This window comes from Lipotes vexillifer, unplaced genomic scaffold, assembly GCF_000442215.2.
Source record: "Lipotes vexillifer unplaced genomic scaffold, Lipotes_vexillifer_v1.1 scaffold646, whole genome shotgun sequence".
In the NCBI taxonomy this organism is placed as follows: domain Eukaryota; kingdom Metazoa; phylum Chordata; class Mammalia; order Artiodactyla; family Lipotidae; genus Lipotes; species Lipotes vexillifer.
The window spans coordinates 1,303,927-1,331,892 of NW_006769605.1; the positions used below are offsets into that span (position 1 = coordinate 1,303,927).

The 27,966-nt window shown below is 38.3% G+C and overlaps 1 protein-coding gene across 4 annotated transcripts in view; it reads right to left on the minus strand.

The window, feature by feature from the left end:
- ZMYND11 (zinc finger MYND-type containing 11) overlaps positions 1 to 27,966 on the minus strand; it is a 31,285-nt gene that overhangs the window by 603 nt on the left and 2,716 nt on the right. For 2 of the 4 annotated variants that reach the window (XM_007445665.1, XM_007445663.1), the window contains 8 exons: positions 27,662 to 27,717; positions 26,465 to 26,542; positions 25,473 to 25,591; positions 20,881 to 21,088; positions 20,426 to 20,494; positions 19,366 to 19,638; positions 18,860 to 19,045; positions 1 to 1,725 (listed from right to left, as the gene is read on the minus strand). The exon at positions 1 to 1,725 is cut by the window's left edge and continues 603 nt beyond it. In XM_007445665.1, coding sequence (XP_007445727.1) covers positions 1,603 to 1,725; positions 18,860 to 19,045; positions 19,366 to 19,638; positions 20,426 to 20,494; positions 20,881 to 21,088; positions 25,473 to 25,591; positions 26,465 to 26,542; positions 27,662 to 27,717 — 1,112 coding nt within the window. In that variant the 3' untranslated portion in view covers positions 1 to 1,602. The remainder of the gene's footprint in view (positions 1,726 to 18,859; positions 19,046 to 19,365; positions 19,639 to 20,425; positions 20,495 to 20,880; positions 21,089 to 25,472; positions 25,592 to 26,464; positions 26,543 to 27,661; positions 27,718 to 27,966) is intronic. The other 2 variants (XM_007445664.1, XM_007445666.1) reach the window with 2 other exon arrangements.

Genomic DNA, 27,966 nt, shown 5'->3' on the forward strand with positions numbered 1-27,966 from the left:
AGTCCCTGCGTAATCCAGGTACGGTGCTGAAATGGGGCTACTGGGCAGGTCCTACAAGCCATTGGGCGCCACTGGGCAGTAGCTTGTCGATTAACTTGTGTCACCACCATCTGTAACAGCATCAGGACTGGATGGATGATTATTTCACAGAAGGCTCTTTAGAGTGACCCTGACAAACCTGGAGAAAACTTTTTAAAAGGTTTTTCTCCTGATTCTCTCACTTACATGGTGTGTAATTGCTTTAATAAATATCAAAGGTCTAAATAAATATTTACAAATTATTTCTCTAACCTTAAAAATAAATGATAAATGGGAATTTATTTTGACTTGGTCTAAGATCAGTCTTTGCAAAAACATAAATTGTGAGGTTTTTTTTTTTGTAAAAAGTAATTTAAGTTTTCCTGGCTGTATTTTATATGTCTATGTATAAAAAAATCATTATTCAACTATCGATCCATTCCTATTGGTAATGCTTCTTAATCCAGACATTCCGCAAAATACAGACTTTTTACAAATCACGGCATCTTTAATACAAGAAAATTAACATGCATTATTCTTCATTCTGTGAACAGTGGTGGAGTTCATTAGTAGGCAATGACCCACTACTACAAACATAACGGCTTCTGTGAAACTTAAGTGCTTTCTTTCCTTTCAGTATTAACTTACAATGTAAGAGGTGACACCAGATAATAGGCAATCAATCAATCAGTCAGTCAGATGATATTTGGGGAGGGAAGGGAAGCATTAAAGAAATTTGTATGCCTCATCTATAATTTCGTGTATGGATAAAGGTAGTTTTTGGCTTTTATTTTATTTTTGTTTATTTTGTTACAAGCACTCATGTTAGGACAAAGATGAAATGTGCAAACTTTAAAATTTAAATATTCATTTTCTCTAAGATCCAGCTCAGTAAAAGATTACCCCAGTTCCCTGCAATTTTAAACTACAAGATCAAAGCTAATAATTTGTTATAAAAGTTATATATTGAAAAGAAATAATGAAAAACACAATTGGGAAATATTTAAGAAAAAATATGCAGGACTAGCACCTGCTGTGTCAACCCTGTTCCCTAAATTCAATCCATCAATCATATACCCACTGGCATAACCAATAGATAATGCCTTTAAACAGTAAATTAAGCTGAACAAAACCAGCTCAACAAGGTTAAGAAATAAATTTCACATCAAGGTAGTATGCTTTATTTCTGAAACAGTTCTGTAGTTCTTACATTCAGATCTATTTTAAATGTTTCTTTGTTAAACTCACTTGTATTCACCTGCTGTTTTTTTAAAGATCTGTCATTTAAAGGTTAAAATCTCTGTAAAACCTAAAAATGTTTTAAAATTTGCTGAAAATGCAACAAACTCTCAATTAAAATTTATTTAAAATAATACCCTCCACTGATGTTACTTTTACCCCCTGAAAAACTCCAGAGGAGCATTAACAAAAGATTTAACTACTGTGCAAAATTTCTTCACGAAAAGTGTTTAAAGGCTGGTGCAAAATGGGAAGCAAATTCTAAACAATTTTGGCTTCTTGGAAACAAAAACCGCTGTGTCTGAGAAGAATAATCGTCAGTGATTCTCCAGAAAGAACCAGCCTTCATCTTTTCCGGCGACAGGTGCGCTTGTGTTCCGCGTGCCAGTGCTCCTGCTGACACTTGATGGAGCAGTAGGATGTGTTCCAGCAGCAGTGGTACATGGCCTCCTCCTCACAGTTGTAGCACTGCAGGCAAGAAACCATAACCAGCAGTTAAACGTGGGATGAAGTGCATAGGAAACTGGGTACAGTGATTGACAGACTTCTGAAACTGCTTTTAAAGCTCTTTCTGGCTCAAGCTTAAACTAGTATCACCAAGAACATCAGAACATGTTTTCTGTCCTGAGCAGGATGGCAGGAAACAATGGGATGGACGACCGAGGCTCAGCACGCAGTCCTTTGTCAGCAAACTCAAGCTTACTTGGGCACAGCATCAACTTTTTCATCTCCACTAGGTCATTCCTGTCAGCACACAAGCGTAAGTAATTTCTATTTTCTTAAAAAGGTCCTGAGATTCTGGAAAGATGACAGAGCAGAAGCACCAGGATCTACCTTGCCACCTGGACAACAGCTGTACTGTAGAATCTGTCTGAAGTAACTATTTTGGAACTCTGAAGTCTACTGAAGGCTTGAACAGTAAGTTATGGTTAATTTTAGTCAATTTCGGCTCTTAGCACAAACAGAGGTAGTAACAGCTACCTCTTCCCTATTCTCCACCCAAGCAGCTGTGAATGGAGCACCTTGTGGGAGCCAGGGTGGGCAAAAAAGATGCGCTTCTGGTCACAGAAATGGGCAGCCATTGCTGTTCCACCCCCGCCCCCGCCCCCGCTGTCACAACTCCTCCAGCTGAAGTGACTTTCAGAAGAGTTAAAGGGCCACTGCCCTTTTATAACCCCTTTTGCAAGCCAGACATTCAAAATCAACTGTATATACAGAAGAAATTAGAATGTGCATACCCAAGGAGAGGCTCAGAAAAGACCTAAGAAGACATTTAGTTTACACCTCAATCTGATCTTTGGCACAGAAAGACACAGCCTACAACAATCAATCAAAGAAACAAAAACAGCAAACTATGAGAAGGAGCAAATGAGTTCCAGTTACCATATTACTAGATTCAAATGTCTAGTGTTCAACAAAAAACCACAAGGCATACAAAGAAGCAGGAAAGTATGACTATTCAAAGGGAAAAAAAAGCCAAGTCAACAGAAACTGGCCATGAAAAAGACCTACTGGCAGATATATTAGACAAAGACTTTAACACAACTATTAAAGAAGGTCAAAGAACTAAAGGAAAATATAGAGAAAGTCAAGAAAATGATAATATGAACTGGAAACATCAATAAAAAGATAGAAACCAAAAAGAAAACGTGGAGCTGAGAAGTCATTAACTGAAGTGAAAAACTGACTTCAGGGATTCAAAGGCAGATTTGAGCAGAGAGAAGACAGGACAATAGAAATTAACAAGAGAGGTGAAAAGATTGGAGAGCAAACAGAGCCTAAAAAGACCTGTGGTACATCAGCCAATGGACCAAGATATGCATCATGGGAGTCCCAGAAGGAGGGGAGAGAGAAATGAGCAGAGAGAATACTAGGGAAGTTTTTAGTCAGTATTCCTTCAATCTGATGAAAGATATGAATATAAATATTCAGTAACTCCAAGTTAGATGAACTCAGAGAGCCACACTGAAACATGTTGTAACCAAACTTTTGAAACTCCTGAGAGCAGCAAGAAAGAGGGGAGCTGTCGCACACAAAGGATTATCAATATGTTATCAGCAGATTTCTCATCAGAAATTCTGGAGGCCAAAAGACCTGATATAGTCAAAGTGCTAAAAGAAGGGAAAAAGCCTGTCAGTGGAGAATCCTATATGCAGCAAAACTCTCCTTTGTACCTGCAAGAAGTACTCAGGGGGTCCTGCAGTTGAAATGAAAGGACACTAGACAGTGACCTGGAGCCACGTGGAGAAACAGAAGATCTCAACTGTGGTAAACACATGGGCAATTATAAGAGCCAGTACTATGGCTTACAATGGCTTGTAACTGTACTTTTTCTTTTCTACGATTTAAGAAACCAAGATTTAAAGAAAAAAGTTATCAGTATAAAAGCTAGTATTACTGTAAATTAGTTTATAACCCCAAATCTTTTTTCTACATAATTTAGGAGACTAATACATTTAAAAGAATTTTTGATTTATGTTTTTGGGCACACAATGTATGACAATGTGATCTTATAACATCAGCAATCGAAAAGGGTTGAGATGGAGCTGTAAAGGAACAGAGATTTTATATATGTTATTAAACAAAAGTTGCTATAAATTCAAATTAGAGTCTCATAACTTTAGTCTGTTAAATGTAATTCCCATGGTAACCACAAAGAAAACTGCTATAGCATATAAACAAAAGGAAAGGAACTTAAACACTTCCCTACAAAAAATCAACTAAACACAAAAACAAGAATGCAGGAAATGAGGGTCAAAAAAGTTATGGGGCTTTAAATTTACACAGATTAAACTCTCCAGTCAAAAGACACAGATTGGGGCTTCCCTGGTGGCGCAGTGGTTGAGAGTCCGCCTGCTGATGCAGGGGACACGGGTTCGTGCCCCGGTCTGGGAGGATCCCACATGCCGCAGAGCAACTAGGCCCGTGAGCCATGGCCGCTGAGCCTGCGCATCCGGAGCCTGTGCTCCGCAACGGGAGCGGCCACAACAGGGAGAGGGCCGCGGAACGCAAAAAAAAAAAAAAAAAAAGACACAGATTGGCAGAATGGGTAAAAACACGTCTATAATATGCTGTCTATAAGAAACTCACTTAAGACCTAAAGACACAAATGGGCTGAAAGTGAAAGGATGGAAAAAGATATTCCATGCAAATTGGAACCAAAAGAGAGCAAGGTAGCTATACTAATTTCACACAAAATATCGACTTTAAATCAAAAAGAGGTTACAACAGACAAAGAAGGACACTATATATTAATAAAAGGTTCAATACAGCAAGAAGACATAATAATTATAAATATTTACACATGTAATGACCACTAAAACATAAGAAGCAAAAACAGACAGTTCTACAATAATAGAGACTTCAACATCCCACACTCACACTAAGGGATAGAACCACCAGACATAGGTAAAGAAAGGGAGGGAGTAACACAATAAACCAACTAGATCTAACAGATATACACAGAGCACTCTACCCAACAAGAGCCCACATTCTTCAAGTGCATGTGGGACACTTTACAAATTAAGTCTCAACATATTTTAAAAGGTAGATATCATACTAAGTATCTTTTTTGACCACAATGGGATAAAATAAGAAAGCAAAAACAAAAGTAAAACTGGAAAATTCAAAGTTGTGGAAACTTAAAAAAACACTTTTAAACAACCAATGGATCAAAGAAAACTTTAGGTTATGCAGTGAGGCAGTGCTCAGAGGGAAATTTATAGCTGTAATATCTACCTGAAGAAATAGATCAGTAGCCAAAATGTCCACCTTAAGGAATTAGTAAAAAAGCAAGCTAAAGCAGAAGTTAGCAGGAGAAAGAAAAAAAAAAAAGAAACTAGCACAGAGGTCAACAAAATACAGAAGAGGAAAATAATAAAGAAAAATCAACGAAACCAAAAGTTGGTTCTTCGAAAAGATAAACAAAATTGATAAACCTTTAGCTAGATGGACCAAGAAGAAAAGAGAGGACTCAAGTTACTAAATGAAAAATAAAAGTGGGGACCTTACTACTGATTCTACAAAAATAAAAAGGATTGTAACAATGCACTATTAACGATTATACACAACAAACTGGATAACCTAGATGAGATGGACAAATTCCTACAAACCCAAAACCTACCAAGACTAAATCTTGAAAAAATCTGAATAGACCCATAACTAATAAGCAGATTGACCTATTAATCAAAAATCTCCCAATAAATAAAGCCCTGGACCTGATGGCTTCTCTAGTAAATTCTACCAAACATTTAAAGAGCTGTCAAACCTTCTCATACTTCTCCCAAAGATGGAAGAGGAGGGAATATTTCCTAACTCACGCTGTGAGTCCAGAATAACCCTGATACCAAGCCAGACAAAGACACTACAAGAAAAGAAAACTACAGATCCACATGCCTTATGACCACTGAGATAAAATCCTCAACAAAATACTAGCAAATGGAATTCGGCAGCATATTAAAAGAATTATACACCAATGATGTGATGCAACATATAAGAATCAATCAATGTAATATGCCACATCAACATAATGAAGGAAAAACAACATGGTCATCTCAGTCAGTGAAGAAAAAACATCTGACAAAATTCAGCATACATTCATGATAAAAACACTCAACAAACAGGAACAGAAGGAAACTACCTACCTCCACATAATAAAAGCCACATATGAAAAACCCACAGCAAACATCATACTCAAAGATCAGGAACAACACAAAGATGCCCACTTTCACCACTTCTATTCAATATAGTACTAGAAGTCCTAGCCAGAGCACTTCGGCAAACAAGAAATCAAATGCATGCTAACTGTAAAGGAAGAAGTAAAATTCTCTTTGCATATGATATGATCTTATATGTAGAAACCCTGAAGACTCCAGAACAAAGTTGCTAGAACTAAAAAGATGAATTTGGCAAAGTAGCAGGATTCAAAGTCGATACACTAAAATCAACTGCATTTCTATACACAAACAATGAACAATCTCAAGAGCAAATTACAAAAACAATTCTATTTAAAACAGCCTAAAAAACCCAAAATACTTATGAATTAACTTAACCAAGGAGGTGAAAGACTTGTACAATGAGAACTGAAAGAAATTAAAGACAAATAAATGGAAACACATGCCACGTTCATGGACTGGAAGACTTAATATTGTTAAAATGTCAATACTACTGAAAGTGATCTGAAGATTCAATGCAATCCCTATCAAAATCCCAGTGACATTTTTAGTAGAAATTGAAAAACCCACCCAAATTTTCATATGGAACCTCAAGGGACCCCAAATAGCCAAAACAATCTTGAAAAAATAAAACAAATCTGGAGGAATTATACATCCTGATTTAAACTCTACATTAATCCAACCTGTGAAATACTGGCATAAAGACAGACATACAGACCAATGGAACAGAATAGAGAGCACAGAAATAAACATATATATGGTCAATTGTTTTTTGATGAGGGTGCCAAGACCGTTTAATGGAGAACAGATAGTCTTTTCAACGGAGGATGCTGGAAAATCTGGATATCCACATACAAAAGAATGAAGTTGGACTCTTACCTAACACCATATACAAAAATTAACTCAAAATGGGTCAGGGACATAATTCTAAGATCTTATTGTAAGATCTAAGACAATAAATCTCTTAGAAGAAAACAAAGGACAAAAGCTTCATGACACTGGATTTGGCAATGAATTTTTGGACACCAAAGGCACAGTTAACAAAGAAAAAAATAGACAAATGGCACTTTATGAAAATTATCCATGGAATAAAAAAGCAACCCACAGAATGGGAGAAAATATTTGCGAATCATGTATCTGAAAAGGGATTAATATCCAGAATATATGGAGAACTCCTAAGACTCAACTCAAAAAATGGGCAAAGGACATGAACAGACATTTATCAAAGATACAGGAATGACAATAATCACATGAAAAGATGCTCAACATCACCAGTCATTAGGGAAATGCAAATCAAAACTACAGTGAAACACCACCTCACACCTATTTGTATGAGTACTATCAAAATAAAACAACAATTGGTGGGGATGCAGAGAAATTGGAACCCTGGTGCACTGTCATGTGGGAATGTAAAATGGTACAACTGCTGTGGAAAACAGCATGGTGGTTCCTCAAAAAATTTAAAACGTAATTACCATATAACCATGCAATTCCACTCTGGGTATATGCCCAAAAGAACTGAAAGCAGGATCTCAAAGAGATCTTTGTACACCCATGTTTATAGAAGCATTATTCACAACAGCTAAACCACGAAAGTAACCCAAGTGACCATCAGTGGGTAAATGGGTAAGCAAAAACGTGGTATATACATGCACTGGAGTACTATTCAGGCTTAAAAGGGGAGAAACTTCTGCAATATACTGCAACATGGATGAAACTCGGTGCCATTATGCTAAGTTAAATCAGCCAGTCCTAAAAAGACTGTGTGATCCACTTATAAGAGGTGCCAACAGTAGTCACAGTCACAGATACAATGTAGAATGGTAGTTACCAGGGGCTGGGGGTGGGGAGAAAAGGGAGTGGCTGTTTAATAGGTAAAGAGTTTCAGTTTTACAGGGTGAAAGAAGTTATGGAAATAAGATGGCAGTGATGTTGCACAACATGAGTGTATTTAATAGCACTGAACTGTAAACTTAAAAATGATTAAGATAGTAAATTTATTTTACCACAGTTTTTTAAAAAGGCTCTTCACCTCGTATTTCTTTCCATCTACCACCCCCATTTTTCTGCTCCCCTTCCCAAACATCTTGGAAGAATTACCTACACTTGTTATTTCAGATTATTCTCTTCCCCTCTTTTTTAAGCCTACTGCAGTCTTTCACCCGTGCCTTGCAACTGAATAAGCTATTATCAAGGTCACTTATGGTCTAAAACCAGTGGTTAATTCTCAGCCTTCACCTTATGGGGCAACGTCTGGAGAAGTTTTGATTGTCATCACTCAGGGGGTGGGGATAGAGGCTTAGCTGCTGCTAAACATCCTACAGTGCACAGGAGTGTCCCCAGTTTTTTGGTCCAAATGTCAGTAGTACTGTGGTATATTTCCTGTGATTTTACTATGTCAGCAATTGTGACTTCAGTGAGGTTACTATTTAAAAAGTGTGGATAGCATGTTTTAATTTTGGAAGTAGCTGTAATAGTCAGATTTGGGTTTGAATCTTAGATCTGTGCTAATTAATCAAGTGAGTTCAGACCAAGTTTATTTAACTTCTTAGTTTCCTCTTCCTCAGATAATATTTCAGGCAGCACCATCCCTTCTATTACTTAATGCATTCATTTTGTATTTCTGTCTTTGTGAATATATTTAAAGGATGTATCATTCTTACTATGTTTCTCTTGATTGTATGCCATCTTAACATCCACTTTTTGGGTATCTGACATACCTACATACTTTCTTGTCCTACAGTACTGTACTGCTTCTTACAATAATGTAAGATTTAACTACAAGAATAATTATAATACAAGAATAATTCTAAATCTTTTACCAGTCTACTAGAATCGATATATGAGCAGAAGTAGCTTAGGAGGGTGAGTCCCAGCTCTACCGACCAGGTTTCTAGTCACTCTGTTTAATCTCATAAGCCTCAAATTCCTTATCTAGAAAAATGGGTATAAATAAAAGCAGTATGGTTTGGCATAAAAACAGACACACAGATTCAGTTTTAGGCTGAAACTTGCTGAGGTAGAATCCAGGGCCTAAGCATTTTAAAGCCTATTCAGAAGAGGGGGGCTTCCGGGAAGATGGCGGAAGAGTAAGACGCGGAGATCAGCTTCCTCCCCACAGATACACCAGAAATACATCTACACGTGGAACAACTCCTACAGAACACCTACTGAATGCTGGCAGAAGACCTCAGACCTCCCAAAAGGCAAGACAGCCCCCACGTATCTGGGTAGGGCAAAAAAAAGAATAATAAACAGTGACAAAATGATAGGGACGGGACCTGCACCAGTGGGAGGGAGCCGTGAAGGAAGAAAGGTCTCCACACACTAGGAGCCCCTTCGCGGGCGGAGACTGCGGGAGGCGGAGCGGGGAGCTTCGGGGCCGCGGAGGACAGCACAGCAACAGGGGCGCGGAGGGCAAAGCGGAGAGATTCCCGCACAGAGGATCGGCGCCGACCGGCACTCACCAGCCCGAGAGGCTTGTCTGCTCACCCGCCGGGGCAGGCGGGGCTGGGAGCTGAGGCTCGGGCTTCGGTCGGAGCGCCGGGAGAGGACTGGGCTTGGCGGCGTAAACACAGCCTGCAGGGGGTTAGTGCGCCACAGCTAGCCGGGAGGGAGTCTGGGGAAAAGTCTGGACCTGCCGAAGAGGCAAGAGACTTTTTCTTCCCTCTTTGTTTCCTGGTGCGTGAGGAGAGGGAATTAAGAGCGCTGCTTAAAGGAGCTCCAGAGACGGGCGCGAGCCGCGGCTAAAAGCGCAGACTCCAAAGACGGGCATGAGATGCTAAGGCTGCTGCTGCCGCCACCAGGAAGCCTGTGTGTGAGCACAGGTTACTATCCACACCCGCCTTCCGGGGAGCCTGTGCAGCCCGCCACTGCCAGGTTCCCGGGATCCAGGGACAACTCCCCCCAGAGAACGCACAGCGTGCCTCAGGCTGGTGCAACATCACGCCGGCCTCTGCCGCCGCAAGCTCGCCCCGCACTCCGTGCCCCTCCCTACCCCGGGCCTGAGTGCGCTAGAGCCCCCGAGTCAGCGACTCCTTTAACCCCATCCTGTCTGAGCGAAGAACAGACGCCCTCCAGCGACCTACACGCAGAGGCGGGGCCTAATCCAAAGCTCAGCCCCTGAGAGCTGTGAGAACAAAGAAGAGAAAGGGAAATCTCTCCCAGCAGCCTCAGAAGCAGCGGATTAAAGCTCCACAATCAACTTGATGTACCCTGCATCTGTGGAATACATGAATAGACAACAAATCATCCCAAATTAAGGAGATGGACTTTGAGAGCAAGATTTATGATTTTTTCCCCTTTTCCTCTTTTTGTGAGTCTGTATGTGTATGCTTCTGTGTGAGATTTTGTCTGTATAGCTTTGCTTCCACCATTTGTCCTAGGGTTCTATCCTTCCTTTTTTTTTAAAAAAAAAATTTTTTTCTTAATTATTTTTTATTTTTACTTATTTTATTTTACTTTATCTTTCTTTCTTTCCTTCCTTCCCTCCTTTAGACAACGAATCATCCCAATGTGAGGTGGTCTTTGAGAGCAAGATATATTATTTTTTTCCCCGTGTCCTCTTTTTGTGAGTGTGTATGTGTATGCTTCTGTGTGAGATTATGTCTGTATAGCTTTGCTTCCACCATTTGTCCTAGGGTTCTGTCTGTTTTTTGTTTCCTTAATAATTTTTTTTATTTTAATGACTTTATTATATTTTATCTTTATTTTATTTTACTTTATCTTTTCTTTCTTTTTTCCTTCCTTCCCTCCTTCCTTCCTCCCCCCCTTCTCTTCCTTCCTTCCTTCCTTCGTTCCTTTCTTTCTTTCTAATTCTTTCTTTCTACTTTTTCTCCCTTTGATTCTGAGCCGTGTGGTTGAAAGGCTCTTGGTGCTGCAGCCAGGAGTCAGTGCTGTGCCTCTGAGGTGGGAGAGCCAACTTCAGGACACTGGTCCACAAGAGACCTCCCAGCTCCATGTAATATCAAACAGCGAAAATCTCCCAGAGATCTCCATCTCAACACCAGCACCCAACTTCACTCAACGACCAGCAAGCTACAGTGCCTGACATCCTATGCCAAACAACTAGCAAGACAGGAACACAACCCCACCCATTAGCAGAGAGGCTACCTAAAATCATAATAAGTCCACAGACACCCCAAAACACACCACCAGATGTGGACCTGCCCACCAGAAAGACAAGATCCAGCCTCATCCACCAGAACACAGGCACTAGTCCCCTCCACCAGGAAGCCTACACAACCCACTGAACCAACCTTAGCCACTGGGGACAGACACCAAAAACAACGGGAACTGCGAACCTGCAGCCTGCAAAAAGGAGACCTCAAACACAGTAAGATAAGCAAAATAAGAAGACAGAAGGAGCAAGATAAAAACCCACCAGACCTGACAAATGAAGAGGAAATAGGCAGTCTACCTGAAAAAGAATTCAGAATAATGATAGTAAAGATGATGCAAAATCTTGGAAATAGAATGGACAAAATGCAAGAAACATTTAACAAGGACCTAGAAGAACTAAAGATGAAACAAACAACGATGAACAACACAATAAATGAAATTAAAAATACTCTAGATGGGATCAATAGCAGAATAATTGAGGGAGAAGAATGGATAAGTGACCTGGAAGATAAAATCGTGGAAATAACTACTGCAGAGCAGAATAAAGAAAAAATAAAAGAACTGAGGACAGTCTCCGAGACCTCTGGGACAACATTAAATGCACCAACATTCGAAATTACAGGGGTTCCAGAAGAAGAAGAGAAAAAGAAAGGGACTGAGAAAATATTTGAAGAGATTATAGTTGAAAACTTCCCTAATATGGGAAAGGAAATAGTTAATCAGGTCCAGGAAGCACAGAGAGTCCCATACAGGATAAATCCAAGGAGAAATACGCCAAGACACATATTAATCAAACTGTCAAAAATTAAATACAAATCCCCATAAGGTTAACAGCTGATCTCTCAGCAGAAACTCTACAAGCCAGAAGGGAGTGGCAGGACATACTGAAAGTGATGAAGGAGAAAAACCTGCAACCAAGATTACTCTACCCAGCAAGGATCTCATTCAGATTTGATGGAGAAATTAAAACCTTTACAGACAAGCAAAAGCTGAGAGAGTTCAGCACCACCAAACCAGCTTTACAACAAATGCTAAAGGAACTTCTCTAGACAAAAACACAAGAGAAGGAAAAGTCCTATAATAACGAACCCAAAACAATTTAGAAAATGGGAATAGGAACATACATATCGATAATTACCTTAAATGTAAATGGACTAAATGCTCCCACCAAAAGACACAGATTGGCTGAATGGATACAAAAACAAGACCCATATATATGCTGTCTACAAGAGACCCACTTCAGACCTAGAGACACATACAGACTGAAAGTAAGGGGATGGAAAAAGATATTCCATGCAAATGGAAACCAAAAGAAAGCTGGAGTAGCAATTCTCATATCAGACAAAATAGACTTTAAAATAAAGACTATTAGAAGAGACAAAGAAGGACACTACATAATGATTAAGGGATCGATCCAAGAAGAAGATATAACAATTGTAAATATTTATGCACCCAACATAGGAGCACCTCAATACATAAGGCAAAAACTAGCAGCCATAAAAGGGATCAACAGTAACACATTCATAGTAAGGGACTTTAACACCCCACTTTCACCAATGGACAATCATCCAAAATGAAAATAAATAAGGAAACACAAGCTTTAAATGATACATTAAACAAGATGGACTTAATTGATATTTATAGGACATTCCATCCAAAAACAACAGAATACACATTTTTCTAAAGTGCTCATGCAACATTCTCCAGGATACATCATATCCTGCTTGGGTCACAAGTCAAGCCTTGGTAAATTTAAGAAAACTAAAATTGTTTCAAGTATCTTTTCTGACCACAACGCTATGAAACTAGATATCAATTACAGGAAAAGATCTGTAAAAAATACAAACACATGGAGGCTAAACAATACACTACTTAATAATCAAGACATCACTGAAGAAGTCAAGGAGGAAATAAAAAAATACCTAGAAACAAATGACAATGGAAACATGACGACCCAAAACCTATGGGATGCAGCAAAAGCAGTTCTAAGAGGGAAGTTTACAGCAATACTATCCTACCTTAAGAAACAGGAAACATCTCAAATAAACAACCTAACCTTGCACCTAAAGCAATTAGAGAAAGAAGAACAAAAACACCCCGAAGTTAGCAGATGGAAAGAAATCATAAAAATCAGATCAGAAATAAATGAAAAAGAAATGAAGGAAACGATAGCAAAGATCAATAAAACTAAAAGCTGGTTCTTTGAGAAGATAAACAAAATAGATAAACCATTAGCCAGACTCATCAAGAAAAAAAGGGAGAAGACTCAAATCAATAGAATTAGAAATGAAAAAGGAGAAGTAACAACTGACACTGCAGAAATACAAAAAATCATGAGGGATTACTACAAGCAACTCTATGCCAATAAAATGGACAATCTGGAAGAAATGGACAAATTCTTAGAAATGCACAAACTGCCAAGACACTGAATCAAAGAAATAGAAAATATGAACAGACCAATCACAAGCACTGAAATTGAAACTGTGATTAAAAATATTCCAACAAACAAAAGCCCAGGACCAGATGGCTTCAAAGGCAAACTGTATCAAACATTTAGAGAAGAGCTAACACCTATCCTTCTCAAACTCTTCCAAAATACAGCAGAGGAAGGAACACTCCCAAACTCATTCTACGAGGCCACCCTCACCCTGATACCAAAACCAGACAAGGGTGTCACAAAGAAAGAAAACTACAGGCCAATATCACTGATGAACATAGATGCAAAAATCCTCAACAAAATACTAGCAAAGAGAATCCAACAGCACATTAAAAGGATCATACACCACGATCAAGTGGGGTTTATTCCAGGAATGGAAGGATTCTTCAATGTATGCAAAACAATTAATGTGATAAACCATATAACAAATTGAAGGAGAAAAACCATATGATCATCGCAATAGATGCAGAGAAAGCTTGTGACAAAATTCAACACCCATTTATGATAAAAACCCTGCAGAAAGTAGGCATAGAGGGAACTTTCCTCAACATAATAAAGGTCATATATGACAAACCCACAGCCAACATCGTCCTCAGTGGTGACAAACTGAAAGCATTTCCACTAAGATCAGGAACAAGACAAGGGTGCCCACTCTCACCACTCTTATTCAACATAGTTTTGGAAGTTTTAGCCACAGCAATCAGAGAAGAAAAGGAAATAAAAGGAATCCAAATCGGAAAAGAAGAAGTAAAGCTGTCACTGTTTGCAGATGACATGAAACTATACACAGAGAATCCTAAAGATGCTACCAGAAAACTACTAGAGCTAATCAATGAATTTGGTAAAGTAGCAGGATACAAAATTAATGCACAGAAATCTCTGGCATTCCTATACACTAATGATGAAAAATCTGAAAGTGAAATCAAGAAAACACTCCCATTTACCACTGCAACAAAAAGAATAAAATATCTAGGAATAAACCTACCTAAGGAGACAAAAGACCTGTGTGCAGAAAATTATGAGACACTGATGAGAGAAATTAAAGATGATACAAATAGATGGAGAGATATACCATGTTCGTGGATTGGAGGAATCAACACTGTGAAAATGACTCTACTACCCAAAGCAATCTACAGATTCAATGCAATCCCCATCAAACTACCACTGGCATTTTTCACAGAACTAGAAAAAAAACTTCACAATTTGTATGGAAACACAAAAGACCACAAATAGCCAAAGCAATCTTGAGAACGAAAAACGGAGCTGGAAGAATTAGGCTCCCTGACTTCAGACTATACTACAAAGCTACAGTAACCAAGACAGTATGGTGCTGGCACAAAAACAGAAATATAGATCAATGGAACAGGATAGAAAGCCCCAGAGATAAACCCATGCACATATGGTCACCTTATCTTTGATAAAGGTGGCAGGAATGTACAGTGGAGAAAGGACAGCCTCTTCAATAAGTGGTGCTGGGAAAACTGGACAGGTACATGTAAAAGTATGAGATTAGATCACTCCCTAACACCATACACAAAAATAAGCTCAAAATGGATTAAAGACCTAAATGTAAGGCCAGAAACTATCAAACTCTTAGAGGAAAACATAGGCAGAACACTCTATGACATAAATCACAGCAAGATCCTTCTTGACCCATCTCCTAGAGTAATGGAGATAAAAACAAAAATAAACAAATGGGACCTAATGAAACTTCAAAGCTTTTGCACAGCAAAGGAAACCATAAACAAGACCAAAAGACAGCCCTCAGAATGGGAGAAAATATTTGCAAATGAATCAACTGACAAAGGATTAATCTCTAAAATTTACAGGCAGCTCATGCAGCTCAATAACAAAAAAATAAACAACCCAATCCAAAAATGGGCAGAAGACCTAAATAGACATTTCTCCAAAGAAGATATACAGACTGCCAACAAACACATGAAAGAATGCTCAACATCATTAATCATTAGAGAAATGCAAATCAAAACTACAATGAGATATCATCTCACACCAGTCAGAATGGCCATCATCAAAAAATCTAGAAACAATAAATGCTGGAGAGGGTGTGGAGAAAAGGGAACACTCTTGCACTGCTGGTGGGAATGTGAATTGGTACAGCCACTATGGAGAACAGTATGGAGGTTCCTTAAAAAACTACAAATAGAACTACCATATGACCCAGCAATCCCACTACTGGGCATATACCCTGAGAAAACCATAATTCAAAAAGAGTCATGTACCAAAATGTTCATTGCAGCTCTATTTACAATAGCCCGGAGATGGAAACAACCTAAGTGTCCATCATCGGATGAATGGATAAAGAAGATGTGGCACATATATACAATGGAATATTACTCAGCCATAAAAAGAAACGAAATTGAGCTATTTGTAATGAGGTGGATAGACCTAGAGTCTGTCATACAGAGTGAAGTAAGTCAGAAAGAGAAAGACAAATACCGTATGCTAACACATATATATGGAATTTAAGAAAAAAAATGTCATGAAGAACCTAGGGGTAAGACAGGAATAAAGACACAGACCTACTAGAGAATGGACTTGAGGATATGGGGAGGGGGAAGGGTAAGCTGTGACAAAGCGAGAGAGAGGCATGGACATATATACACTACCAAACGTAAGGTAGATAGCTAGTGGGAAGCAGCCGCATAGCACAGGGAGATCAGCTCGGTGCTTTGTGACCGCCTGGAGGGGTGGCATAGGGAGGGTGGGAGGGAGGGAGATGTAAGAGGGAAGAGATATGGGAACATATGTATATGTATAACTGATTCACTTTGTTATAAAGCAGAAACTAACACACCATTGTAAAGCAACTCCAATAAAGATGTAAAAAAACAAAACAAAAAAAACAGACACATAGATTAATGGAATAGCCCAGAAATAAACCTATGCAAACATGGTCTATTAATTTATGACTACAGAGCCAAGAGTATACAATGGGGAAAGGATAGTGTCTTCAATGAGTGGTATTGAGAAAACTTGTACAATGATGTGCAAAAGAATGAAACTGGACCGCTATCTTACACCATACACAAAAATCAACTGAAAATGGATTAAAAGACTTTAACACAAGACCTGAAACCATAAAACTCCTAGAAGAAAACATAGGGGGTAAGCTCCTGGACATTGGTCTCAGCAATGATATTTGTTTTGTTTGACACCAAAAGCAAAGGCCACAAAAGTAAAAATAAAAAGTGGGGCTACATCAAACTAAAAAGCTTCCGCACAGCAAAGAGAACCATCAACAAAATAAAATGACAACCTTGGAATAGTAAAAAATATTTGCAAACCACATATCCCATAAGAGATTAATATCCAAAATACATAAAGAACTCATACAACTCAGTGAGAAAAAAAAACTCCAAATAACCCAATCAAAAAATAGGCAGAGAGGTGGCGCAGTGGTTGAGGGTCCGCCTGCCGATGCAGGGGACACGGGTTCGTGCCCCAGTCCAGGAAGATCCCACATGCCGCGGAGCGGCTGGGCCCGTGAGCCATGGCCGCTGAGCCTGCGCGTCCGGAGCCTGTGCTCCGCAACGGGAGAGGCCACAACAGTGAGAGGTCTGTGTACCGAAAAAGAAAAAAATGGGCAGAGGACCTGAATTGATATTTTTCCAAGGAAGATATACAAATGGCCAACAGATACATAAAAACAGCTCAACATCACCAATCACCAGGGAAATGCTAATCAGTATCAGTGATATATCACCTCACACCTGTTAGAATGGCCATCATAAAAAAAGACAAGTGTTGGGTGAGGATGTGGAGAAAAGGGAACCCTTGTGCACTGTTGGTGGGAATGTAAATTGGTGCAGCCATGATGGAAAATAGTATGGAGGTTCCTCAAAAAGTTAAAAATAAAACTACCATACTATCCAGCAATTCCATTTCTGGGTATTTACCCAAAGGAAATGAAAACAGGGTATCGAAAAGATATCTGTGCTCCAACGTTCACTGAAGCATATTCACAATAGGCAAGATATCTATATACAACCTATATGTCCATCAATGGATAAACGGATTAAGGAAAACGTAGTGTGATGTATGTATATATATTACTGCGTGCGCACGCACGCACACACACACACACACACACACACACACACACTGGAAGGTTATTCAGCCACAAGTTAGGAAGGAAATGCTGCCCTTTGTGACAACATGGATGGGCCTCAAGGGTATTATGCTAAGTAAAATAAGTCAAATATCGCATGGTATCATTTATATGTGGAATCAAATAGGTATAATAATTCAGCTATTTCATCAATGGTAAAATGTTATAAAAAGCAGTATTATAATTCTTTATTTTAGCCACCTCTTCCCATTTCCTTGATTCATGAGTAAACTTATGGGAACTTCCCCTTATAAGTCTAGTATCTACTTTCTAGCTTTCTCTCATCTTTGCATGAAGATAGAATTATAGACATGGTGTTGGGGCATTCTGCTTGATAAGATCTTGAGCACACCTTAATAATTCCATCTAGTGATATTTATATTTCATCATTCATCTGTTTTTCCTTCTAAGTTATCTTCATATATTCTCCTAAGTTATATCTGTTTCTCTTTTCCTTCTTGTCAAATCTTCATCAAAATTTTAAAAATGTTTATTTTCCCTCATGAAACATTTACATATATTTAAAGACTCTTTTCAGAATGCAGTCTGGATCAAATGAAGAATCACAAAACTTCATACAGTAATTCATCAAAATTAAAAGCAAGTTATGAGCTTTTGGGAACAAAACTTTGTCCACATAGCTCAGTCAGTTGGCAGAGAAACATCTGTATGCTCAGAAGCTGCTCATCTGGGCGGAAGATAGGAGTCACAAACAGGACATAAAAAATGAACATTTGTCAGTTTTTCAGTTAAGTTAGAGACCCGTGAGATGTTACTATCATAAAGTAAAAGTAATCGATTTCTTTACTAGAATCTAATGTATAAATGTTAAGTGCAGTAAAATCTGAAAATCCTTAGTTTGCTATTATGATACTTATATTTACAATTTTACAAGTTAGATATTACCTGTCAGGAGTTACCAGCAAAAGTCAGGGCCAGCCCACTTATCAAAATAAAATACTTGCATAGATGGAAAAGTTATATAAATCAGTTATACTAAATATGTTATGTCCCAAAGTATCATAATCTCAATTTAACAAAATAATCCTGAGCAGTACTCAGTAATGTGGGATCTGGAGTTTAAAAAAAAAATTTTAAGTTAATTAAAGTTGACAATTTCACATCAGAACTTATTTCAGGAGTAATTTTTGCATGTGCCATATATATCCTTCTGAATTAATTTTCATCATACCTATGGTATATTTTTTAGAAATCAGATTCTAAGAAAATAGGGGTATTTACCCACTGCTTCTTCTTGGTCTGAGAAATTAGTTGTTTGTGCTGGGTTGCTAGCTTCTTGATTTCTTCTACAAATTCTTCTTTACACTTTTCCTTTACTTGCTTACATTTTCTGTCTATCTCACCCTGCATATTTGCTACAGCTTTATTTACAGCTTGTCTTTTTTCTTCTTCCATTTCAGAACGCAGCTGAAATGAAAAAAACAGTTAACCCACAATATGTCAGCTCATAATTTAAACAGACCATTAAGCAAAACCTTAATACATAGTTTCTACTTAACTGATGTACCTCTTCCCTTTATTTCATTAAGGGCTATAAAATATTTTAGATGAGAAAAGTGCTACTGTTAATTAAAATATTGTAAAAAGATATTTTATTATAGTCCTAGTTTTAAAAAGCAGCTACCTGGTTGATGCCTAAGTGACAGAAGTTAAACCACAATAGGAAGACTATTCACTTATCCTGCCCAGATGTCTGAAGGCAACACCGGCGGTGGAGGCTGCGTTACCTTTTCTAGAGCTTCTCGTACAACTCTTTCAGTTTCTCGCTTGTGATCAGACTTCATTCGGTCTTTAAAGTCATTGAAAATTTTGGTGTATTTGTCGTGGCACATGCTTTGACACACTCCGTCACTGGTGGTCTGGGTGCTTCGATGCAGCATTCTTGGTGAAGAGGCACTTAACTTCTTGGTCTGAGTTGATACAGAAACTTTTTCGATTGGCTGAGGCATCGTGGGGATTTCCTGGCTGGAACTTACTGCTTCTGTTTCAGGCTCTGGTTCCTAAAGGATAAGGAAAGTACTACAGAATTCACTAGTTCAAGAGCAAGCTCTATTAGGAGAAAAACAGAGTGATATAAATAGCCATGTAAAAAACTGCAGTTCAAAAACCATGTAAGAAAATGGAAAATTGTTTTGTGTATTTTACCACAATTAAAAAAAATTAATTAAAAAAATTTAAAACACGTGCAATTAGTATGTACAATAATTCTAAACAGGAACTTCATTTACATTTCAATATTAGGGTTTTTCTTTTCAAAACAGACTAAACAAAAAAATTTATCATACAAAATCATTATCAATTTAGAGTCACTTCTTTGGTTTAGATTCTTTAACAAATACCCTAAACCACTTCTCATTGAATATGTGTTAGGATTTTGCCCATATTTACACCTGATTTTAAAATATGCATGGATTATATAATTTTAAAAGGCTGAGCTCAGCCATAGTTTCCTCCAGTTTTTAAATGTTGGCCTCATTGATTTGTTGGATAAACACTTTGTTTTTTATTAGTACTATGAGAAAATATCAGAGTTCTAGAAAATACAGCAAAGTGCCCTCCCACTTAGCCAACCGTGGTCACTGCTGTTTAACTGGTAAGGAGACTTGCAGCTCCCGTGTGTAACTCTATGACGGGAACAGTGGGAAGACTGGGTCCAACTTGGTTGCTACAGGTTGACTGACGGCAATGCTTTTCGCAAGGACCTGTGAGGAGCACTGCCTTGATCACAACTGTGAAAATATTTCCTGTTTCATTTGCCACCTGGACGCTGCAAGGCAGGCAACTTACTTCTTTTTTGGGTTCCACACTTTGATTACGACGTCCTTTCTTTGTCCTCGGTTCTTGAGTGACCTTTAGCTGTGGGCATCATAAAAGTAACAGCACATTATTCCCGACACTATGAAACACTTCTCTGCTGCTAAGACTAGCCAGGGACCCACAGGTCAGGGGTGAGCACTTGTTCCCTTTTGCATTAGCTCTTTCAAGACCATGTGGTTGGCACTCACAGAATGATTCCTCTGGGCCGAGGGCTTGAAAGAGCTAATGTGCTGGTAGAGTCAGGATCAGGGTTGGTGGTGGCTTCCATGTATTGGAACTGGTTCTGGTTTCTCTCGCAGAGCACTTTACAAATGTTACACGAAAGGAAGAAGAAAAGTCAGAATCTGCTCATTCCAGTGAGGAGTGTGCGCTGATACCTGCACATTCAGAACAAGAACCGACAGGCTCTCACTGGTGCCTCTCACCTGCTCATTACTGGTAGAGGAGATGCTGGATTCTGCCTCCTCCTCCCCTCGGTCCTCATTCTTAGACTTCCAAAACCTCCCTTCACGAAGGAAGCGCTGATGCAGCTCCAGCTCATCACAGGCCTTCTTCCAGCCCATACTGCGCTTAACGTGCAGCCGGTGAACGTTGACTGTGATGTCCTGTATGTTTTCAGAAGGAATCCAGGCCCTGTGAACAACATTGAAAGGGATGGTTAGAAATTTCCAAAATGGGAGGGACTTCCCTGGCCGTCCAGTGGTTGAGACTTCGCCTTCCAACACACGGGGAGCTAAGATTCCACATGCCTCGTGGCCAAAAACCCAAAACATAAAACAGAAGCAATATTGTAACAAATTCGATAAAGACTTTAAAAATGGTCCACATCAAAAAAAAAAAGAAGAAATTTCCAAAATGGTAGAAACTCTACCAATTGTAAAGTACAATTTGTGGCTTGAATAAAAACTCTTACCAAGTAGAAAATAGGTGAAGTGACATTTGTTTTTCACAGTCATCAAAGCAAAGTTCTCAGAATGGGAGTGATTCACAGCTCTTTTTAAAATGTTCAATATCTCATTGTTTTGAATACTGTAAATTATTCAAAATCTAGCTATTTGCATGTTAGAAGTATAGAATCATTTGTAAATGCCCAGAAATTTTCATGAGACACTTACATACAAAATGAGGGCATCTAACAACTATTATCTAGTAAGTCATCACATCCCTATTTATCAGATGAACCATGACTAACACATGGAAAACTGTATCATTCAGCAACCAAGTACTCAACTGCAAACACATAAGTTGATCTAAAACTACATTTGGTTCTATTGGGATGAATGCTAGAAATTTAAGAAAATTTTCCTGGGTGCTAATTGCTTGACTGGACTTAAATTAGTATCCAACTCAACCAGGGCTTACCACATGCCAGTGGAAGGCACCACAAAGCATACAGTGCAGGGGACCTATGACTGTTCCTGCCTCATTTGACAGCTGGCAGAGGTGCTGCCAAAATGGGGTTAAGGAAAGCTATTAATTAGCAGCTGGAACCCAGTGAGGGTCCTCACTGTGCCTAATTTATTAGGTTGGCACCTCTATATACATTGCCACTGCCTTTAACTGAGAAACAATGATAAAACAGTGCAGCACAAAGTTGAGGTGACTCTGGGGTACTCTGGAGAGGAAGAGGGTTTCATTTGGCTGTGAGTGGTCACAGGTTTCATTTGGGCTCCATCTTGAAGGAGGAGTAAGATTTAAACAGGGGACCATATGAGGGGAGGACTTCTAGGCAGAAGGGATGTCACAAATGAAATAAGAAAATATAAGGACATGTGAGCCACAGTTAGTATGACATTTTCTAGAGCACAGGGTACAAGTTGGGATCCAGCACTATGAATACACAGATTTGCTCTTTTCAGTCTTATTAGGAGTTTCAGAAATACTAGACCTATGACTGTTCTGAAGGGATCTTACTGAATCCTGGCACATATGCCTAAAGCCAAAACTGTAGACTTCTAATTTGCTTGTACAAACTAAGCTGTTTGCTTTAGAATTTAAAAGCACATTTTAAATATATAATAATCCATAGTTATATGGTAATGGTAACTGAAATTGTTAAATTTGAACTTATTTATAAATATTACATTAACAGTATCATCTGACAGTGCTTTATTAGAAACCAAAGTAAACTACACTTTGAAAAAGAGCGCAAATAAAATTTTGCTTGTGGAAGAGTTCCTTGCCATTAGATCTTGTATTTATATTATATTTACTCTTTCAGTCAACAAACATTTATTGAGCACCTATTACATACCAGTCAATCAATAAAAGTGTTAAAACACTTTTTAAAACCAGTATGTTTTTTGAGAGAGATTTCTGTTATAAGCAGTGCTGACTACCTGGAATCAACTTGTGACCTAGGAGAGAATCTTACCCCCTTGGATATATTTAGTCTATTGAATCTATTTAATCTATTGAATTTATTCAATTTATTCAATTTATCTACTACCAGCTGGAACCCAGTGAGGGTCCTCACTGTGCCTAATTATTAGGTTGGCACTTCTACATACATGGCCACTGCCTTTAATCTACTGAATTTAATCTACTGATTTAATCAACTGAATCTATTCTTAACATGAGACTTACGTCTCAATGCAATTCATAAAAACATTCCTATTCTCTCTTAATCATCTCCATTATTGTAGATAATCAGATTTCAGTTTTAAAGAGTATCACTGAGCATGCAATCTGACCTACACTAAAAATAAAAGGCAAACTGCACCCCACAATTTACAGTAAGTTTAATAAAAAGAGGTAAAATCGAATCTGGCTATACCTACACATCTGTCAATCTGGAATTCTCTGAATATATGCGCAATAAAATGGCTCAGTGATATGATGGCAAATGAACCCAAAATGTCCCCTTTCTTTCCTCCCTGTGCCATTGCTCCCTCCAACTACAGGCGGCAGAAAGATTTAGCCCTGCTGACAGTCAGACCCTATCAGCTACTTTTTTTCCTGACAGGAAGAACCCTGCATACCCTATGAAAACCCTGCCTGTACTTACCAGGACCACAGGCATCTGCTCCCTGAACATTACAACCTGCTCAGGGTTCAGGGTCTAGGGAGGGAGCAGCATGTTCTGGTGTGAGCATACAGAGGGACTAGTCCAAAATCATTTATTTGCTTAAATTTTTTTTCTCCCACCGAAGTGTAGAGACATGATAAAATGGCTAAAGAATATTTATTGTATTTATTCATGGTGATCTCTGCATAACAATGTGGTATTTAATACCACTGAATGGCACACTAAAAAATGTTCACAATAGTTTTAAAAAAGTATTTATTAATGAAAACTTGTAGCTGGGGGCCCTTATAGGCCATCTCTTCTTGGTATATGACATGTTGCTTAAGTAATTAAACTATTATTTTTATAGAGTTCATTTTTTAATACATCAATTATTCTAACATGATAGAGTATCATTTTTAAGGTATGTCCCCATCATTCACTTGAAATATCTTGCTGCTATATTGTAACCAGGAAAAGCAAATGAAAAAGATTCATAGTAAAACTGTATTTATAGTAAAATTGTAGATCTTTTATTTTCTAAAATAAAGTCCTTAGAGTCCCATCTGTCCATATTTTTTTAGATAAAATCTTCCAAGAAATAAGAAGTCTGGGGGAAAAAGACTCTGCAAATGTAATTTTCTGTTTTAATTCCCTCTTCAGATGACAAACTTACTCTAGGGACCCAAGTAAATCAGCTCAAATATTCTTTTAAAATATTTTCTGCACAGTATATACTGAATGATATAAAACAAACTCACTCATATTATTAATAAAATACCACTCATGGTTGAAGATACTATAAAGTTGTTTTAAAATTAGTGAAAAAAGAAAATATAGGAAAATTCTGATTATCAGATTGTTCTCATCTAGTAGTATGGTTTTTAAAACTAACTGAATTCTTCATTTTTCTAAATTAACTGTTTGTTTAATTAAATTCAAAAAACTAAGTCAAATTTTTCCCTCATGTACATTCTTAGATCATAACATCGACACTCTCCTGTGCTCCTGAGTTGATTATTTTTGTCTATGGCTTTGACAGAACCTTGAAAGTACGGCTGAAACTACCGTAAGGATATTACAATTCTATGAAATGAACACATCCTGAGAAGCCTTCCACTTAACTCCTAATATGGATTCAATCCCACCATTAACATGCTTGACACTCAACAGTGTCAACTTTTGAAACTGTCCTGTTTAGTAACCATTATCTGAAATACACCTAGAAATACCATGTATAGAAAGCACTGTTAGGTGCCCAGTCAAGTTATGTGCTGATTTGTTTTTTAATTTAAAATACACTTCAGGGCTTCCCTGGTGGCACAGTGGTTAAGAATCCACCTGCCAACGCAGGGGACACAGGCTTGAGCCCTGGTCCGGGAAGATCCCACATGCCACGGAGCAACTGAGCCCGTGCACCATAACTACTGATCCCGCGTGCCACAACTACTGAGCCCGTGAGCCACAACTACTGAAGCCCGCACGCCTAGAACCTGTGCTCTGCAACAAGAGAAGCCACCGCAATGAGAAGCCCATGCACCGAAACAAAGAGTAGCCCCCGCTCGCTGCAACTAGAGAAAGCCTGCGTGCAGCAACAAAGACCCAATGCAGCCAAAACTAAATAAATACAATAAATAAATTTATAAAAAAATAAAATGAAATACAGTTCACACAGTTTCTAATGGCAAAGCCCACAGAGCACTGGTAAAGCAGGACTGGGCACCCCCCACGACTCCTGGAGGCCCAGGGGTGATGGCTGCACGATTACCTCTGGTGGTGGTGACCGAAGAAGCGGACGTCAACCTGATTGTCCTCTTTCTGCATGACTTTGGCTGGCCAGAATCCAAAACCTTTCATTTCTAAATAAATACAATAAATAAATTTATAAAAAAATAAAATGAAATACAGTTCACACAGTTTCTAATGGCAAAGCCCACAGAGCACTGGTAAAGCAGGACTGGGCACCCCCCACGACTCCTGGAGGCCCAGGGGTGATGGCTGCACGATTACCTCTGGTGGTGGTGACCGAAGAAGCGGACGTCAACCTGATTGTCCTCTTTCTGCATGACTTTGGCTGGCCAGAATCCAAAACCTTTCATTTTAGCCCAAACCAGTTCATGATTAGGTATCTGGAAATAAAATGTTTTACCTTGTCATACTACTTTTGAAGTATTAAATACAAGAATATCATTAATTCTGAACTACTCAGTCAAGCATAATCCATAATTTTGAAAATATTTTTTTTTCTAACTCCTAAGCACACAGAACTTACCCCCACCCCAGGATTGACTGATTTTGCCTCCAAGAAAAACACCAAAAAAATTAAAATTTGCATAAGCAATGTGGACCTTCATTTCGCAGAAAAGACAGTGAAAAGAATCTCTTGATAGCCTGTGGCATCTGGAATGAAGCCAACAGTGTAACAGTGGCAAACAGAACACCCTAACTTTGCTCATGAAATACAGTCCAACCCTGGGAGCCTATAAGAAATGGGAGAATTTTAGGCCTTCCTCCCGATCTATCAAGTTGGAGATGCAAATTTTAATGAGACCCTCAAGTGACTGAGGAGCACACTAATATCTCGGAGAACAGGGGCTCTCAGGCAGGCTCTTACACCATGGCCAGGGGTGGGCGACTGCCCCTGGAACACTCCTTGAAATCATGCCATTTTAGGCGAAATCACACAGCTATAAGTATATATAAAGACTTAGATTTCTTGTGAGAGAATGAGAGGAAAAGCAAATTTTTACTTTATGTATTAAGGGATTCAATGTTTATTCCTACTCTTGAGGGTCCTCATTTTAAAGTCAGAAATGGATACTGATCCCAAGTTGTTTCCCCCATGTTTCAGTTTTTATACTCATTAAAACCATACATACTATGACACAAAGAAAAATATTTAGAAGGATTATAATCTTCAAGCAAATTGGAAATAAACTTCCTTAGAGTAAGACATCAGACACTTAAGAGGTTAAAAAAAAAAATCTCAAAATTTTACATACACAAGGATAGCAGAACCAATTGTCAGGACGAGCATTTGATAAATAGAAGCAATTCTTGCAAAGTTGTAATTCATCCAGCTGAAAAAGAAAATCAACTATTTAGCCTACATAAAATAGATCCATGCAAATTAACATTCTCTTTCATGTATACAGTCTCCAGTTTTGTTCCTTAAGCTTAAAATTCTAATTTTCCAATGAATAATACCAGAAGAGCCTGCCACTTTCTTCTTGGAACCTCCCGAAGGTCCCAGATTGCACTTGGAATAGAGGACAGATTCCTTAGGGGGCCACTGCCTCTGACCTCTGCTTCCTCAGCCTCACTGATAACTTTCCAGTTCAGCACTCATATTAAAAGCTATTTCCTCAGAAATGTCTCTTGATCTACCCATATAAAACATCCACTACCAATAAAAGCAGTCCCTACTTTGCCTCATTCTCTGTCTTAGTGTTATTTTCTTCCATAACATTTTTTTATAACTTGTAAAGAAACCTATTTTGTCTGTCCTTTTCTTGAGTCTCCCTCTTCAGAATACAACTGTATGAGCAGGAAGCCAGCATCCTGATCCCCATTTTATTCCTCCTAACACAGCACAGAGTAGACACTCAATAAACATGTTTAACGAATTTTTAAAAAGTCATATGTGAAATGGAATCAAGAAACAAAACCTTTTATATAAATTGAGATGCTTTTGCAAAGATAGTATGGTTATAGATGAGTGTTTCAAATAAGAAAGACCACCCAAAAAATCCTTCCCTAAATATATATTTCATTTATTGTATAAATATGCATGCTGTTGTTTGGATGCTCTTTTGCCTGTGTAGTGTAGTAAGAACTCAAATTTGAACCTTTCATTCGCAGAGGGTAATGTTTATTGAGTGCCTGCCCAGTGTAGGACATTTACATGTAGTTATATAACTAATACTCTTTAGGGTAGTTAAAGAGGAGAAAACAAAGTTTCCTTTTCTTCTAACTAGTAGAAGTTACTTAGTAACTAAATCTAACTCCCAGGATTTCTCTGAAAATAGTTCTGCCAGAATTCTTCCCCCTGTTTGCGTTATTTCCCATGTATGTCATACATGGAAATAAAATTATATTTAAAGAAAATGGCAAAATTAAAATGTACATATCAGAGTGGAATTCTGAAATAGATTAATGTGGAATATAGCAAGAGTTTAGTTATTAGGCATGGATAGTACCTCATGACATGTGTCTTTATAGAGCATCCTTGCTATGTCAGCTTGCTCACTGTCTGCTGTAATTAAAGACAGGTATCTATTACCAGTGATCTAGAAACACAAGACTATCAAAATTAATACAGCCGTTTAAATTTTCTTTCATTTTTAACAAAAGTGGACACATACCATTTAAAACAAAAACGTATATTTAAAATAAAATTAAGGCAGTAAAAGAAAATGCCATCAGCAGCTTTAATTTTATATCCAATATAACATAATACTCTAGGTACAGAGGGACCTCTTTCATTACTTTTGAATGAGGGGAT